Source organism: Mandrillus leucophaeus, unplaced genomic scaffold (genome assembly GCF_000951045.1).
Source record: "Mandrillus leucophaeus isolate KB7577 unplaced genomic scaffold, Mleu.le_1.0 Scaffold290, whole genome shotgun sequence".
In the NCBI taxonomy this organism is placed as follows: Eukaryota; Metazoa; Chordata; class Mammalia; order Primates; family Cercopithecidae; genus Mandrillus; species Mandrillus leucophaeus.
In genome coordinates this window covers 1,961,921-1,978,077 of record NW_012103032.1, presented here as the reverse complement: position 1 = coordinate 1,978,077, position 16,157 = coordinate 1,961,921, and the positions used below count along the sequence as shown (strand labels likewise).

The following is a 16,157-nucleotide window of genomic DNA, read 5'->3' as shown; positions in this document are numbered from 1 at the left end:
TGATCTCGGCTCACTGCCACCTCCGCCTCCTGGATTCAAGCAATTCTCCTGCCTCAGCCTCCCGAATAGCTGGGACTATAGGTGCCCACCACACCTGGCTAATATTTGTATTTTTAGTAGCTACAGGGTTTCACCATGTTGGCCAGGCTTGTCTCAAACTCCTGACCTCAGGTGATCTGCCTGCCTTGGCCTCCCAAAGTGCTGGGATTCCAGGCGTGAGCCATCAAGCCCGGCCGAAGTCATTAACTTCTCTGGGCATCATTTTGTCATCTAAAAATTAGGAGAAGATGTCATCTCCTTCACAGGGCTGCTTGCTCAGAGGAATAAAGGAGATACTTTTGAAAATGTCCATACAGGACCTAACACACAACAGAAGTTCTAGAAGGGAAGAGGGCAGAACTCATTGTCTTCTGAGATTTCCAAACGGGGGTTCCAGAGAGTATAGATGACTTCCCGAGGCTGTGCAGCTGTAGGTGGGAGAGCTGGGCTAGGACTCCCATCCCGCTGGCCTTACTCAGCACCTGCAGAGGGTACAGACTCCTGGGTGCCCTTTGGGGACAGGAGGGAGGGCGGGGACTTTGCCCACCCAGGCAGGTATCTGGCTGATTGGCAGCCCCTCCTGGACAGAGGCTTCTCGCTCAGTGCCCAGCAATGGACTTTCACCTCTGCCCTAGGAAGGCAGCCAAGAGAAGGCCTGGGATGCCAAGACCACAGGAAAAGGCAGAAATGGGTGAAAGGTTGGGCAGGAGCTCACCTTTCTCTGTAGGGGGCACGGGGCTGTTCCTGGGATCACGTTTTCCTCCAGATGCTGCCCGCTGCTCTGCCCAACCCTGCTGAGATGAGTCAGAGGGCTGAGGGTGGGAGTGGGAGCACAGTAGAGTGGGAAAAAGGGGAATGGGGACTGGTCTCACCAGCTCAGGCTCCAGCTGCTCCAGGGAATCACAGAAAACCTCGGAGTCCAGGTCTCTGGGTGGATGGGACTCTGTGGAGGGATTGGTAGAGTTACTGCCCAGAGGGAAGCTGTGGGCGGAGAGCAGGGGTGTGCACTGGACAGAAGCAACTGTTCAGGAGACACTAGAGATACAAGACACTGGAGCTATCACCACCTGAGGCACAGATGGGCACCAGAAGCAAGGCCCTGGGACAGGAATCCTAGACCCCAGTCCCTGCCTTTGGGAGCACAGGAAGGCTCAGTGTCTGTGGAGGGCACAGCGTGGCATCCAGCCTTCTCCCTTCCAGCCCTCCCCCAGCCTGGTTTGGTCCACCCCTCCTGCCTAAGCACTAACCTGGGCTTGGGGGTGCCGGTTCCTTGGGGAGGCAGGGAGGCTCTGAAACAGCCCCAGCATCTCCATTCACAACCTGCTCTTTCCAACCTGCCAAGACACAGCACCCAGAGGTGGGGCTGGGGAGAGGTTGGCACCTCCCAGTGTGATCAAGCCCCTATTCGGGATGAGCCATGGGTGCTGCCTGAGATCCACCTCTCAGGGGCGTGGGGGTTCTAATAGGGATGTCACCTGGAGCCCTCTACCCCCAGCCCACCTCAGGCTAGACCTAGCCTGAGTTCACTCAGCACTTTTGGAGCTCCCAGCCTGGGAGTCTGACCTGCGACCCTTCTCAGGAAGGTCTCTGGGGGCCTCGGCATGTCAGGGATCACCTGGTACAGGGGCTCGAAGTAACCAAACATGTCCTCTGCCACCTCACCCAGGGGCACTGTGTCGATCACCTGTGGGGGAGGGGGTCTGTTGGGGAGAGAGTGGCCTCCTGTCCCTTCCGCCCTGCTCCTGCCCTGTCACACACCTCCACCCTGTGCCCAGTCAGGGGCCAAAGATAGGCAGGGCTGGGGTAACATGAAGGTGGTGATTCCCACGAGGGGGTCCATGTTTAGGAAATGTAGTGGGGGTCAGAACTGGAAGGGCAAGGGGCAGGCCAGCTGTCCAGGAGCCTGGGGACAGAGAACCTGCAGCCCCTACCTTCTGTGCCACCAGTTTCATTTCAGTGATGTAGGCAGACATGGCCTCCTCCCTGCTCATCTTGCCCAGACTGTTCCAGGCGTCCCTGGGGGCAGAGGGCTGTGAGAGGGCTGCTTGACAGCTGAGGCTTGTTTGCCCAGCCAGCCGGGAGCTCACCACTTATATCGTCCAATGGGGTCCCAGAATCCAGGCCGGGGGACCAGGCAGGGCCCCATGGTGGCCTGCTTGTAGTAACTGTAGAATCGCAGCATCTCTTCATAGGAGGGGCGGTAAGAACCTGGGCAGAGTTCGGAAGCCAGGGCAGAACATCACTCCCAGCTCCAAGGGGCGGAGGGGCGGGAGAACCCCGCTTGGAAAGGGCAGAGGTGGAGATGGGTCCCACCCAGGGCATCTGGACTGGGGCAGGAAGTGGAGGGAACCCCCAGGACAGCTCAGGCAGGGGCGTCTGTAAAAACTGCAATGATCAGGACCATTCTTTCTTCAGAGTCAGACCCCAGGCGTCCTGAATGCGAGTCCAAATGCGAGTCCCCGCAGCCTCACCGTTCTTAGGCAGGTTCTGGATGACGCTCACTGCAGCCTGGAACTGTTTCTGGCAGTCGGGCTCTGGGCTTTCTTTCTCGGTGCCCATGCTGCTGCGAGCCCTGGGGCCCTACTTTCGAGCGACTCTGTAAGAAGCAGCCTTCGTGTGAGGGGGCCTCCAGGGTACCCCCGGCACCATAAGCCAAGGATCCACTTCCCAGAGGGGCAAACTAAGCTCTTCAGAGGCCCGAGGGAGACACCCTGGGAGGTCAGAAGTTGTGGTTGAGGAGCCTCCTTTTCCTACCTCAAGGTAGCGTGGTGGGGCCAGGGTCGCCAGGGCCTCGGTGGGTGGAGAGGCAGGTGGCGAGGGCTGCAGTGCCAGATATGTCCGTCCCCAGATGCGCTTTCTTTAGCTGCACATCTCCGACCCCTGGACTGGCAGAGAAGAGAGGAGGAGTCAGGGCGGGGCGAACAGTCTCCCACCCTGGCCGCCTGCACCTTGGCCCAGCCTGTGCCCCGCGGCGCTCACTGTCGGGACACCTGGGTCCTCTCTCGCCACCACCCCGCGGCTTCCTACTGTCCCCGGGGTCCAGCAGGGCCGGGATGGCGACGCAGAGCGAGGGGGGAAATTTAAGCCAATGAGAGAGCTTGTTTCACAGTCGGCTTATCTACCTCAACCATTCAGCACGGCCCTTTCAAGATAATGCAAATAGTTTCTCAGAGCCTTTCCCAATTAGGCGGGGCTTAATCCTAGGGTCGGACTTCCCAGTCCGGGATGGCCAAGGCGGGCGGCAGCGCCCCCTGGTGCACATAGTGAAAGGTCGTGGCGTCCTAGCGCCCCCTGGTGGAAATCCGCATCTGTTCGCGGATATCCAGGCCTGGCCGATCCTAGGCAACCCACTCAGCTCTTTAGACGTTTAGGCATTGGGGATTTAAAAAAGTCATGTCCTGTCGTCAGGCGTTCTGGAGGAGGGACATCACAGCTGAGTTTTGGAAGATGATCGGGCACCGTGGCTCATGCCTGTAATCCCAGAACTTTGAGAGGCCAAGGCGGACGGATCATCTGTGGTCAGGAGTTCGAGACCAGCCTGGTTAACATGGTGAAACCCCGTCTCTACTAAAAATACACAAATTAGCCGGGCGTGGTGGTGCGCGCCTGTAATCCCAGTTACTGGGGAGGCTGAGGCAGGAGAATCGCTTGAACCCGGGAGGTGGAGATTGCAGTGAGCCAAGATTGCCCCACTGCACTCCAGTCTGGGCGACAGAGTGAGACTCCATCTCAAAAAAAAAAAAAAAAAAGCAAAATGTAGATCGCAGAATGACAGTTACCAGAGGCTGGGAAGGGTACTGGGGAGGGGGGAAATGGGTACAAAAATACAGTTAGAATGAATGAGATCCAGTATTCGGTATTCGGTAGCACAATACAACGATTATAGTTACCAATAATGTATTGTATCTTTTTAAATTAATTATTTTATAAACAATTTTTGTAGAGGCAGAGGTCTCATTATGTTGCCCAGGCTGCTCTTCAATACTTGGCCTCAAGTGATCGTCCCACCTCTGCCTCCCAAAGTGCTGGGATTACAGGCGTGAGCCACGCATCCGGCCAATTTATTGTATATTTCAAAATAACTGGATGGGACGTGGTGGCTCAGGCCTGTAGTCCCAACACTTTGGGAGGCCAAGGCAAGAGAATTGCTTTGAGGCTGCAGTGAGCTCTGATAATGCCACTGCACTCCACCCTGGGCAACCAAGTAGTGAGAACTTGTCTCTAATAAATAAACAAATAAATAAAATACAAATAAAAATAACTAGAAGTGGAATTGGAATGTTCCTAATACAAAGGAATGATACATGCTTGATGGGTACCTCAATTACCTTGATTTGATCATTACACATTTTATACCTGTACCAAAACATCACATGCATCTTCATAATTCTCTGCAACTATTAAGTATCCATAACAATTAAAAGAAATGTAGACTTAGCTTATCCAACAACAACAACAACAAAAGAGTAAACCAGGAGAATAAGGAAGGGTTGTTCCTGGAGGAAGGAATGGTAGGATCAAAAGTACAAAGGCGAAGACGATAATTAGGAAGAAAATTCAGGACCCCAGAGTGGCGCAGGGACCCAAGCCAGAGTGCGGAATCTCTGGGCGTGGGGGATCTGAGGATGGGGTAGAGCAGGGCAAGCAGGTGGCAAATCCAGGCCCTGAGCACTAGCCTCTCTGTAGGGTGCCACGCCGCTGGCCGCCGCTGAGTGGCGGTGTGCGCCCATCTCTCTGCCGGACCCAGGCCACCGGCTGCAGAAACGCTGCCACCTGGACGTCCCCCACCTCGCGCACGCACTCTGGTGCTTGCATATAATTAATAAGTGCACACCCGACTCGGCCACCAGAACCCGCACGCGGATGCCCACCCACGGGTTGACATCGCGGACAACTACATCGCAGATGCCGGGCTGGGGTGCCGGCCTGTCTAAGCCTCGAACCCAGAACCGGTTGCTGGGGACCCCAGGCTTGGCTCCGCCTCACGCTTCCCAGGTCCGTCAGCTCCGAGACTGTGGCTCTCCGAGGGGGCAGCACCTGGCCTGGCACAGGGAGGTTAATCCTATGACGTCACTGCCAACCCCCCCCACCCCCATGCCCATCCCTTCGGGTTCGCGCTGCCTCGCGCGGCTCAGCTCCTGGGGTTCTGCCTTCGCTCCCGGCCCTGCGTCCCGTCCCAGGTCTGGTTCCCTGCTGAGGCCTGCGGCACGACGCGGACGCGGAAGGGAAGGAGGAGGGGGTCCCGCGTCCGCCTCGAGTCAGGGTCCCCGGGAAGGAGAGGGTGTCTGTGCCAGAGGACGGCCCTCGTCCCCGGTGCCGGCTCCCAACCCCAGCCCCGCAGTATGGGGGCTCTGGTCACTGTCACGGCCAAGATCAGAGGCTCGCCGGGACTGAGGGGAGGCGGACTCACGAGCTGGGGTGAGCGCTGAGGCTCCGAGGGTCCAGGCCACCGCCTGGCCCCGCCCCCGCGCTGCCCTGGACCCGCCCCCTTCCCATCCCGCCCCACCTCCTGCTGCCTCCTCCGACTCTCTCCAGCGCTGCTAAGTTTCTTCGCTCGCCGCGGCGCTCAGAGCTGGGGCCGGGCCGGAGCGGCGCCCCGCTGCCCTGTCCCCGTGTGCAGACCCCGGGCCCGGCCCCGGCCCCCTGCCAAGCCATGCTGTGCGGCCGCTGGAGGCGCTGCCGCCGCCCGCCCGAGGAGCCCCCGGTAGCCGCCCAAGTCGCGGCGCCGGTCGCGCTCCCGTCCCCGCCGACTCCCTCCGATGGCGGCACCAAGAGGCCCGGGCTGCGGGCGCTGAAGAAGATGGGTCAGTGACGGGCAGGGGGCGGTGGGGTGGGCACGGACCGTTCCCAGGGGCCCAGTCTGGGGCGCTCCAGGGAGCAGTTCGTGGACTCCCCAGGCTGTACGGGGCTGGGAGGCTATGGCTAGGGGCGGAGGGCCAGCGCCGTCCTGCCCGGGGTCGCACCTGGGATCATCCGCGAGAGTCCCGGGGCGAGCCGGGCGCCTAGGATGCTCTTTGCTTCCCACCAGGGGGCGCCCGCGGGGCGTCTGGAGCGCGAATTCGGGCACGGGACGCTGGTGGGGTCCCCAGGGAGAGTGGAGCGGGAGAGGGAGTCTTGGGGTGTCCCTCGCCCGGCTCCCCAGCAGTATCTAGGGTCTGCCAGGGTGTCTCGGGGTCTTGGCAGCCCTTAGGAAGGATGCGAGTTTGTGATTGGCCTCCGCAGAAGAGGCTGGCCTCCGCAGCAGCCCTCCAACCCGCCGCCCCACAGGGGCAGCCACAGCCACACTGCCCTGGCAGGACTGGTCTAACCAGTGAGAAAGCCCGAAAGCCAAGGCTCTCATGTCAGATTTGGGGAAGTCAGTCGTGGAGAAGGAATGTAACTGTGGCTCACTGGAACATCAGAGGCAGCTGGCACTCGGTGGGTTACACACAGGTGGTGTCTTGCAATCTTCCTCAACTTCCTAGGTGGGAGGTGAATCCTCATTTCACAGGTGAGGAAACTGACTCAGAGACAGCAAGGAATTTGCCTGTGACCACACAGCCAACAAAGGGCAAAGTGTGACTGGCACGCTGGTGGTGCCCCACCACATGGGCCCTGGTACTCTCTCAGAGTCTGGGAAAAGTGGGACCCGCAGGGTGGTGGAGGGCTTGAATGAGAGGGTGCATGCCAGAGTGTTGTCTGACGTGGAAAGGACCGCACCACTGAAGTGCTGTGTTGGACCTGCCATTGGTAGAGTAGTCAGTGATGGAGAAGCTAGGTGTGGAGCTCTGGAGCAGAAGGACAAGGCTGCCAGGGACCCTGTGTGAAACTTGGGGCAGAATTCAGGGGTCCTGATTGCCAGTTTTTCGTTCTTGTTACCTTCACTCATTCCACCTGAGTGCTGACTATGTCTGGGTGCTGTGCCTGGCACTCTGTTTACTGAGACACAGGACACCGTCTCTACCCTGCAATCCATTCAACTGCGCATGCATTGAACAAGCACTTATGCAGTGCCCATGGTATGGTACTATGGTACAAGCACTTGTGGAGTGCCTATGGTATGCTCCACCCTGGGGCTCCTGCATGAGAGAGCTGAGGTTCCAGCAGGGAGATCAGACAGTGAAACAAAGAATAGGACCCTGGGGATGGGGGAACAGGGGACAGTGCATGAGGGGTTGGGGAGCCAGCGAGGGCCCTGGCTGGCCCCAGCTGAGGAAGACCGGAGTGGCAAAGGGGAGAGGCTGGGGTTGGGAGGAGCTCCTCCAGGCCCTCCCTGGAGAGTCATGGACTTTATCTGGAGGGCATCAGGAGCCCCAGAAAGGGCTCAGGCAGGAGTGAGTGTGGAGAGTGGGGGGCAGGTTGGACGAAGGCAGGGGAGAAACAGGGAGACCCAAGGAGGGAGGCTGAGGAGTTAGTTGGGCAAGGGGTGGGGACCAGACTTGGGGGATACCCAGGATGGACTCCAGAACTCCCAGGAGATAGACTGGGCTGGACTCTGTGATCGACAGGTGTCATTCTCTGGGCTAAGAAATGGTGTGGTTTGGGGATAGCTGAGGGCAGCCCTGGGAGTCAGCCCCAGCAGGGTCATGGGTGCCACAGAAGGGCTGAGGGGTGGCCCCGTGCCCGTTGGCCTCTTCATCCCACACGTTTTTTGAGCGGCATTAGTGGGCCAGGGTGCTGTGCCAGGGCCTGGGGCTACAGAGATGAGTAGCACAGAGCTTTGCCCTCAGGAAGTGCACAGTTTAGTGGGCAGAGTCACATTCAGACAAATAATTACAGCTGAACCCGGGCCTCGGTACCCGTCCGCTGAGTAAGGCTGCACGGGAGCTCTGGGCACCTCATCAAGGTGACACTCTCGGGAACTACGTAGGTATCAGAATGTCATCTCAGCCACCCTCATTCCTCACCACTGCCCTGTCCTGCTGAGTGACTGCAGAGAGAGGAATGTTGAGTCCGAGTCTGTTGGGAATGCCCCTTCCCCAGGCCATAGGGAGCCCAGGGACAGGGTGGAGAAGGAAACCCAGTCTTGGGGCCCAGCCCCTTGGGCCATCAGGGACCAAGACCTAGGCCTGTCACCCAGGTAGCCTCCCCTGCCTTGCTCTGCCCCTGCCATCACCACACCCCTTAGCCTAACAGAGAATAGATTTTATGTCAAATCAGGTCAAGGGACTAGGGCAGGGAGTGGCTCAGAGGGGCCTGAGGAAGGAAAAACCTTTAGGGCCACACTAGGGAGACCCAGATGAGCAGGGAAGGAGGAAGAAAACACCCCCACAGTGAGTGGGAGTCCTTTGTCCCCACTCCAGTCTCCCGCTCTTGGGCTGGGCTGCTGATTTGCAGGGAATCATTGAAGAGAGAGGAGCGCTAGAGCCCAGTGATCACCTGCCATGCGCGAGGCACTGTGCTGAGCTTGCATCAGACCTGATCCTGCTTAATCCTCAGGCATGCCTGTGCGGGAGGTGCTGTCCTCATGTCACATTACAGATGGGAAGCTCAAGGCAGAGGGGTGAAATCACTGCCCAAGGCCACATGCCTGCCTACTGCCAGAGCCTACTTTTCCATGATGGCTCCCAGTGAATACTTTTTGTTGTTGCTGTTGTTGTTTATGAGACAGCGTCTCATTCTGTCACCCAGGCTGGACTGCAGTGGCATGATCACGATCATGGCTCACCGCAACCTCAAGTTCCTGAGCTCAAGTGATCCTCCCACCTCAGTCTCCTGAGTAGCTGGGACTCGAGAGACTGGGAGACTGGATACCACCACATCCAGCTAATTTTGTTTTTATTTTTTGTAGAGTTGGGGTCTCACTATGTTGTCCAGGCTGGTCTTGAACTCCTGGGCTCAAAGGATCCTCCTGCCTTGGATTCCCAAAAGTGCTGGGATTACAGGTGTGAGCCACCATTCTTGGCTAGCCTGGTGAATACTAATGAACAATTTTGTCACTGTCCCAGGTGCTTTTCGCATATTATCTCATTTAATGCTCACAATAACATGAGGTAGGTAGTACCGGTAGTCTTCTCTTACAGATGAGGAAACTGAGACTCAGAGAGGTTTGGTAACTTGCCTAGGGTTCAGAGCCAGGAAGTAGCTGAGAGAAAATTTGAACCCAGGCAGTGTGGCCCAGAGTCTGTGCTTGTCACACAGTGACTGATAGAGAAGCTGATACCTGCAGGGGGCCTGCTGGCCGCTCCTCTCCCACGGGGCACCTGCCAGCCCCCACGAGTGTCCTCACAGGGCTGCCAAATAAAATACAGAACACCCAGTTAAGTTTGGAATTCCACTAAACGTGAAATTTGGAATGTATTTACACTAAAAAATTATTTTTTATCTGAATTTCACATTTAACGTGTGTTCTGGATTTTCTCTGGCAGCCCTGTATCCCCAGAGCCCTGTGTGTGCCTCTGCCCTGATGCTCCGCCCCTGCCCCTCATCCTCCCCACGGGCAGAGGCCTGAGTGGGCAGAATCCCGCCCCCTTCCCTGCCCGGCCTGCATACACTACGAAGTGCCCCTGAGCGAGAGGGCTCGGCCCATGGCCTGCCTGGGATGTCTCCCGCAGGGTGAGTGGGACTGCTGTGGGTGGGCTTGACAGGTGAGGGTCTTCAGAACAACCCCCAGCCCTGGCAGGTGCCTGGCCTGGGTGGTGGGTAAGCTGGGTGGCCCTCCAGGCTAAGCAGGGGCATGCCAGGTGGGACTAGGGGGCTGGCTCTGCCAGGCCCTGTGGTCTCCCTCACATCTTTCCCTGTCCCCCACCCTGACTTCTGCACCCAACCAGGCTTCATGCCTGTTCTGGCCCCACAGAAAAGGGTGCTGCCACCCCCCCTTGCTGTGTCCGGCCCAGGGCCAAGGGAGGCACCGCCTGCCTTTCCTGACTTTGTTGGTTCTCCAAGGAATGTTATGGACTCTGGCACTGAGCCCCCACCAGGCCCCAGTCCTGGGTGTGGCAGCCAGCTGGGTCATGGGGGACATGATTGGTGTTTGAGGTTCGGAGGCTGCCTGCTGGCTAAAGGATTAGGGTGGGAGGGTCTTTGGGACCCCTCACCATTTTGTGTCCTCTCCCAGGGCCTCACGGCCCCGGCCACCTGGAAACGCTCTTTCTCTACTCCCTGCTTGGCCTTGGCCATGGCTGCTGGCTGTAGCAGTTCCCTGCATGACTCGCATTCCTGCGGAGTCCTGTGTGCACCTCCCAAGTGCGAGCCGCCTACTTCCCCCAGGCTGGCCCACTGTCCACCCTCTCCACCCATGAACTCTGTACACACACACAATCACACTCACATGCACACACACACTCACATTCACTCACGCTCATACACACACACTCACTCTCTCTCTCTCTCCCCCTCACACACACACACACCCTGTCTATGTATACACCCCGCACACACCCCGCCCTGCATGCCACCCCTCCGGGACATGCCTGGACAGAACTCCCACCCTCTCCGCCAGCTGCCCTGGCGCCTGTCTCCACCGCACAGCCTCTGTATCCATCCCTGCCTGGGGCAGCCTGCACTGTCTTTAGCACACAGGGCTTGTCCTCTCTGAGCTCAGTGGTGCACCTGTGAAAAGGGTGGGATTTGGGGCCCCTTCCGCCTCTGACATGAGGTAGTTTCTGGTCCCTGGTCTTGGCTACCTTCACAGAACTGCTCAGGCCCCAGACGATCCACACCCCAAACCACCGGGCTGCCTGTGGAAGTTGAGAAACTGGGCCTGCCCTTTCCTCACCATGCCTGACCCCTCTCTGGAGGCTGAGATAAGCAGGCAGCTTGGGAAGGTGTCTGAGCCCCAGCTGACAACACTGCATTGGGCGGGAGGTGCCACTGTCCTGGTCGGGGGGAAGGTACCAGCTGGAGGCCATGGGACTAAGGGGACAGATGGATCAGAACGTGTGGGTGCCTCTTTCCACCTGGGGCACTGACTCACTTCCCCAGAGCCCTGTCTTAGTTTCCTTCTTTGTGATCATTTACTAAGCACCTACTATGGGCCGGGCCTAAACCAGGCTCCATGTGCTTGTGCCTGTTGTGGCCACTCGCAGCCCTTTGGGGTCAGACTCCCCCAACTTCTACCACATTTCAGCTCCACCGGATGCCGACCTGGCTGTCTGCCTCTTTAACAGCATTTTTGAGATATTAATTCACATACCTTATAATTTATCCATTGAAAGTACACAGTGGGGAGCACCTTGGGAGGCAGAGGCTGTTGAATCACTTGAGGCCAGGAGTTTGAGACCAGCCTGGGCATCACAGTGAGACCCCAACTCTACAAAAACATTTAAAAATTATTCAGGCCTGGTGGTGCAAGTCTGTAGTCCCAGCTCCTCGGGAGGCTGAGGCAGGTGGATTGTTTGAGCCCAAGAGTTTAAGGCTCTGCAGTGGGCCATTATTGTACCACTGCACCCCAGTCTGGCTACAGAGCAAGACCCTGTCTCAGAAAAAAAAAAAAAAAAATGTATACAATGGTTTCCAGCATATTATATCATTATACTTTAAAAATTATGGTAAAGTAGGCTGGGTGCTGTGGCTCACGCCTGTAATCCTAGCACTTTGGGAGGCCAAGGCGAGTGGATCATTTGAGGTCAGGAGTTCGAGGCCAGCCTGGCCAACATGGTAAAACCCTGTCTCTACTAAAAATGCAACAATTACCTGGAAATCACTTGAACCCAGGAAGTGGGGGTTGCAGTGAGCTGAGATCATGCCACTGCACTCCAGCCTGGGCAACAGAACGAGACTCTGTCTCAAAAAAAGAAAAAAAAAAAAAAAAAATTGGCCGGGCACAGTGGCTCACACCTGTAATCCCAGCACTTTGGGAGGCCAAGGCGGGTGGATCATGAGGTCAGGAGATCGAGACCACCCTGGCTAACACGATGAAACCCCGTCTCTACTAAAAAATACAAAAAAAATTAGCTGGGCGTGGTGGCGGGCACCTGTAGTCCCAGCTACTCGGGAGGCTGAGGCAGGAGAATAGCGTGAACCCAGGAGGCGGAGCTTGCAGTGAGCTGAGTTTGCGCCCCTGCACTCCAGCCTGGGCGACAGAGCGAGACTCCATCTCAAAAAAAAATTATGGCAAAATATATATAATGAAATTGGCCATTGCAACCATTTTGAAGTGGTTAATTCACTGGCATTAATTACATTCACACTGTTGTGCAACCATTACTGTTGCCTATTTCCAAAACTTTTTCATCATCCAAACAGAAACTAACCATCAAGCAGTAGCTCTCCATTACCTCCCCATTCCAGCCCCTGGTACCCTCGCAGCTACTTTCTGTCTCTATGAACTTGTCTGCTCTGGGTACGTCACATGGGTGGAATCACATAGTATTTGTCGTTTGGGGTCTGGCTTCTTTCACTTAGCATGATGTGTTCAAGGTTCATCCATATTGTAGCGTGCATCAGATTTCACTCCTTTACTTGGCTGAATATTATTCCATTGTATTGATAAGCCATATTTTGCTTATGCATTCATTTTTTGTTTGTTTGTTTTGTTTTGTTTTGTTTTTTGAGACAGAGTCTCGCCCTGTTGCCCAGGCTGGAGTATAGTGGCGCAATCTCAGCTCGCTGTAACCTCTGCCTTCCGGTTTCAAGTGATTCTCCTGCCTTAGCCTCCCTAGTAGCTGAGATTACAGGTGTGGGCCACCATGCCCGGCTAATGTTTTGTGTTTCTCGTAGAGACAGGGTTTCACCATGTTGGTCAGGCTGGTCTCGAACTCCTGACCTCAAATGATCTTCCTGCCTCGGCCTCCCAAAGTACTGGGATTATAGGTGTGGGCCACCATGCCCGGCTAATGTTTTATATTTTTCGTAGAGACAGGGTTTCACCATGTTGGTCAGGCTGGTCTCGAACTCCTGACCTCAAGGGATCCACCTGCTTTGGCCTCCCTAAGTGCTGGGATTACAGGTGTGAGCCACCATGCCCGGCTAATGTTTTGTATTTTTCATAGGGACAGGGTTTCACCATGTTGGTCAGGCTAGTCTTGAACTCCTGACCTCAAATGATCCGCCTGCCTTGGCCTCCCAAAGTGCTGGGATTACAGGCTCATCTGTTGATGAGCACTCGGGTTGTTTCCACCTTTTGACTCTCATTTACCCTCATTTTCACCGCTATTATTTTGTGATTGTCTCCACCCACTCAGTCACTGGCCCAGCAGCTGCAGGATCAAGGCAGAGATGGTTCAATAGATAGAAACCCCACGGGAACAGTAGGAGGTGGGCGGCTTGTGCACCTGCTCAGAGCAGGTAGGAACAAGGTCAAGGCAACATCTGTGGGTTTGGGCCTTGCAGGACCTATAAATGTTTACTGGGTGGCTGGACGGAGAGCCACGGTCCTCGTAGCATCACTGCCCTGGCCCTGAGCCCTCCCTCTGACCTTGCCTCCTTACCTGTTGGTCCTGCCCTTCCTGCTGGACACCCTAGTCCTCTCACTGCTCCAGGGTTCAGAAGCATGAACAGTGGGGAAACAGAAGCACCCACTCAGGGACTCAGCACCTGGCCCTGCCTGGGACTGCACTCTCCTTCTGTTTGGCTTTTCCATTGGGTGTGTGGTTGGGGGGCAGTGCCAGTTTGTGGGGCAGCCTGGAATGTCACCCCTTACCCCAACAGGTTCCTGGGGAGCTGAGGGTAAGGGGCCAGGAGTAGGGGCCCCCTCCATTGGGAGACTGCCCCAGTGGGGGCCCAGTCAGGCGTTCAGGTTGCCTATGTTGATGGCCTGTTTGCAGAAGGCTCTGGACAGAGCAGGCCCCGGTGACTCACCCCCATTTCCGGTCTTAGTCACTCACCTCCCCCACACCCATGGGCTTGGCATCAGAGGGCTGGCCTAGGTAGGGGAGGTGGCCCCGGCTGCAGAGCCTGGTTGTCGTGGCAACGAGCAGTCCCCTTTCCCACGGTGGAGGGGGTGTAGGAGGGTGTGCCTAAGTGTGGTGGCACTGCAGGCTCCCCCTAACCGTTCTGCCCTCACCCTGTCACTGTTCAGGATGGGACCATTTAGAGGCTACCTAGACCTGGTGGGTGGGGGGGGGTCTGGTGAGCCCCTCGGCCTGGCACATGCCATGTATGCCCAGTTCTTTGTCTGGAGAGGAGGGTTCCACTTTCCCCTTCCTGACCAGGGGGCACCAAGTGGGCATTCACTCAGAGGGCCACAGTCTAGACCCTGAGGGACCCTCTAGAGCCGTTAGGGCCACAGGCTGGCCCCAGAGGGGTCATGGCCTCTTAAGGAGGTGGATTTCTCCTCTTGCCCCTGAGACCCTGATTTTCAGTCATGGTCCGAGTGGTTTTTAAAAATACAGATGCCCAGGCCCCATCCCACACCAGCTGGGTGAGATGCCCTGAGCCATGGTGTCTGCAGCCTCCCCCGGGTAATTCCGATGCACAGCTAAGGTTGAGAAACCCTGACCTGCCAGGCCTTTGCCCTGAACTCCGGACAGATGGGGCAAAGCTGGGGTAGAATTCCCTCAGTCCCCCCATCTGCCTGTCTACCTGCCTGCCCCTTCAGTCAACACTAGCTGGGAGCCTGGCTCTGGGATGAGCACTGTGGTGAGGAGATAAGACCTCACTCTGGCCTCAGATTTATTGAAGTTTATAGGTGGGTTTTGTGTTTTAATTAAAGCAAAAAGTGCTGTTAGTGGTCAGAGAGGGAGAACGCCCACTTGAGGACAAATCAAGGAAAGCTTCCTGGAGGAGGTGATATCTGAACTGGTCCTTCAAGGACTCAGATAGGAGGAAGAGAAGGGAGAAGGATCCTACAAAAGAGTCCAAGAGAGGGTGAAAGGAGATGGTCCAGAGATATAGACTCAATTCCTTAGGTCAGAGTTTGCAACTGGGCAAGCAAGGGCCTTGGGGTCGCAAAGCCAAACCCAGTATTAAGGGTCTGTTGAAATAAAGGGAGGAAGAGAGGCCCACTGTCATACTTCTTTTGGCCCATACAGGGGTTATTGGTTTTTGTCTTTTTCAATTTGATTTCGTTGCCAGCATTAGAATATCTGGAGGCTTCACACACAGATCTAGATTCCGGTTCTCTGGAAACTCTGGGCCCTCATTCACTCTGGGCTGTGCCCCACCTCCAAAGGCCATGGACTCTCCGTTTACCCAGTTCTCACCTCCTCTAATGTCCCATGGCTCAAAAATCTTTGGCTGTGACTCTCATTGAGGCATTGTAGAGCAGGGTGTGGCACCATCTGGGCTGGGCATCACGTGTTCCAGGGGGCCAGAGCCAGAGGAAGGCCGAAACTCTCTGGGGTACAGTGTCGGTCACGCTGTAGAAACCTCTGAATTTTGGATTTTGCAGCAGGTATGATTGTGGTCTCCATTTTATGGATGGAGAACATGAGGCTTAGTGCCAGGTTAGTGCCACCGGGGCTATGTATTAAATAGCTGGGAAGTGACAGAGTTGAGACTTACTCCCCAGACTTCTGAATTTTGAAGCACTAGAAGAGCCATGCAGTGCAGGGCCCAAGGGCAGAGGTGCTGGAGCCCGACCTCCAGAGCCCAGAGTGGCTTCTGCCAATATGGAATTCTGACAACTTACTTAAGCTTCCCTGAGCCTCAGTTTCCTTGTCTGTTAATACATGAGCAGGGCCTGCATACAGGAGGTGCTTTTATTTATTTATATTTTAGAGACAGAGTCTCACTCTGTTGCCCAAGCTGGAGTGCAGTGGCGTAATCTCAGCTCACTGCAACCTCCGCCTCCCGGATTCAAGTGATTTTCATGCCTCAGCCTCTCGAGTAGCTGGGATTACAGGTGCATGACACCATGCCCGGCTAATTTTTTTTGTATTTTTAGTAGAGATGAGGTTTCACTATGTTGGCCATGCTGGGCTTGAACTCCTGTCCTCAAGTGATCCGCCCACCTTGTCCTCCCAAAGTGCTGGGATTACAAGCATGAACCACCATGCCCAGCCAACTTTAAAATTTTTTCTAGAGGCCAGGTACGGTGGCTCATGCCTATAATCCCAACACTTTGGGAGGCCGAGGAGGGCAGATCATGAGGTCAGGAGATCAAGACCATCCTGGCCAACATGGTGAAACCCTGTCTCTACTAAAACTACAAAAATTAGCTGGGGCATGGTGGTACGTGCCTGTAGTCCCAGCTACTTGGGAGGCTGAGGCAGGAGAATTGCTTGAACCCAGAGGTGGAGGTTGCAGTGAGCCGAGAT

The 16,157-nt window shown here is 56.1% G+C and overlaps 2 protein-coding genes across 4 annotated transcripts in view; one reads left to right on the top strand and one right to left on the bottom strand.

Annotated features, from left to right (window-relative positions):
* Window positions 1-3,105, bottom strand: part of ACBD4 (acyl-CoA binding domain containing 4) — a 37,387-nt gene extending 34,282 nt beyond the window's left edge. The window contains exons 1-8 of one of the 2 annotated variants that reach the window (XM_011985962.1): window positions 2,794-3,105; window positions 2,511-2,635; window positions 2,127-2,247; window positions 1,971-2,055; window positions 1,603-1,723; window positions 1,287-1,373; window positions 912-982; window positions 755-820 (exon numbers count right to left, since the gene is read on the bottom strand). In XM_011985962.1, the coding sequence (XP_011841352.1) occupies window positions 755-820; window positions 912-982; window positions 1,287-1,373; window positions 1,603-1,723; window positions 1,971-2,055; window positions 2,127-2,247; window positions 2,511-2,598 (639 nt within the window). In that variant the 5' untranslated portion in view covers window positions 2,599-2,635; window positions 2,794-3,105. Of the gene's footprint in view, window positions 1-754; window positions 831-911; window positions 983-1,286; window positions 1,374-1,602; window positions 1,724-1,970; window positions 2,056-2,126; window positions 2,248-2,510; window positions 2,636-2,793 lie in introns of both variants that reach the window. The other variant, XM_011985963.1, reaches the window with a different exon arrangement.
* A 2,470-nt stretch (window positions 3,106-5,575) lies between these two features.
* PLCD3 (phospholipase C, delta 3) overlaps window positions 5,576-16,157 on the top strand; it is a 21,765-nt gene continuing 11,183 nt past the window's right edge. For both annotated transcript variants that reach the window (XM_011985959.1, XM_011985960.1), the window contains exon 1: window positions 5,576-5,843. In XM_011985959.1, the coding sequence (XP_011841349.1) occupies window positions 5,693-5,843 (151 nt within the window). In that variant the 5' untranslated portion in view covers window positions 5,576-5,692. The remainder of the gene's footprint in view (window positions 5,844-16,157) is intronic.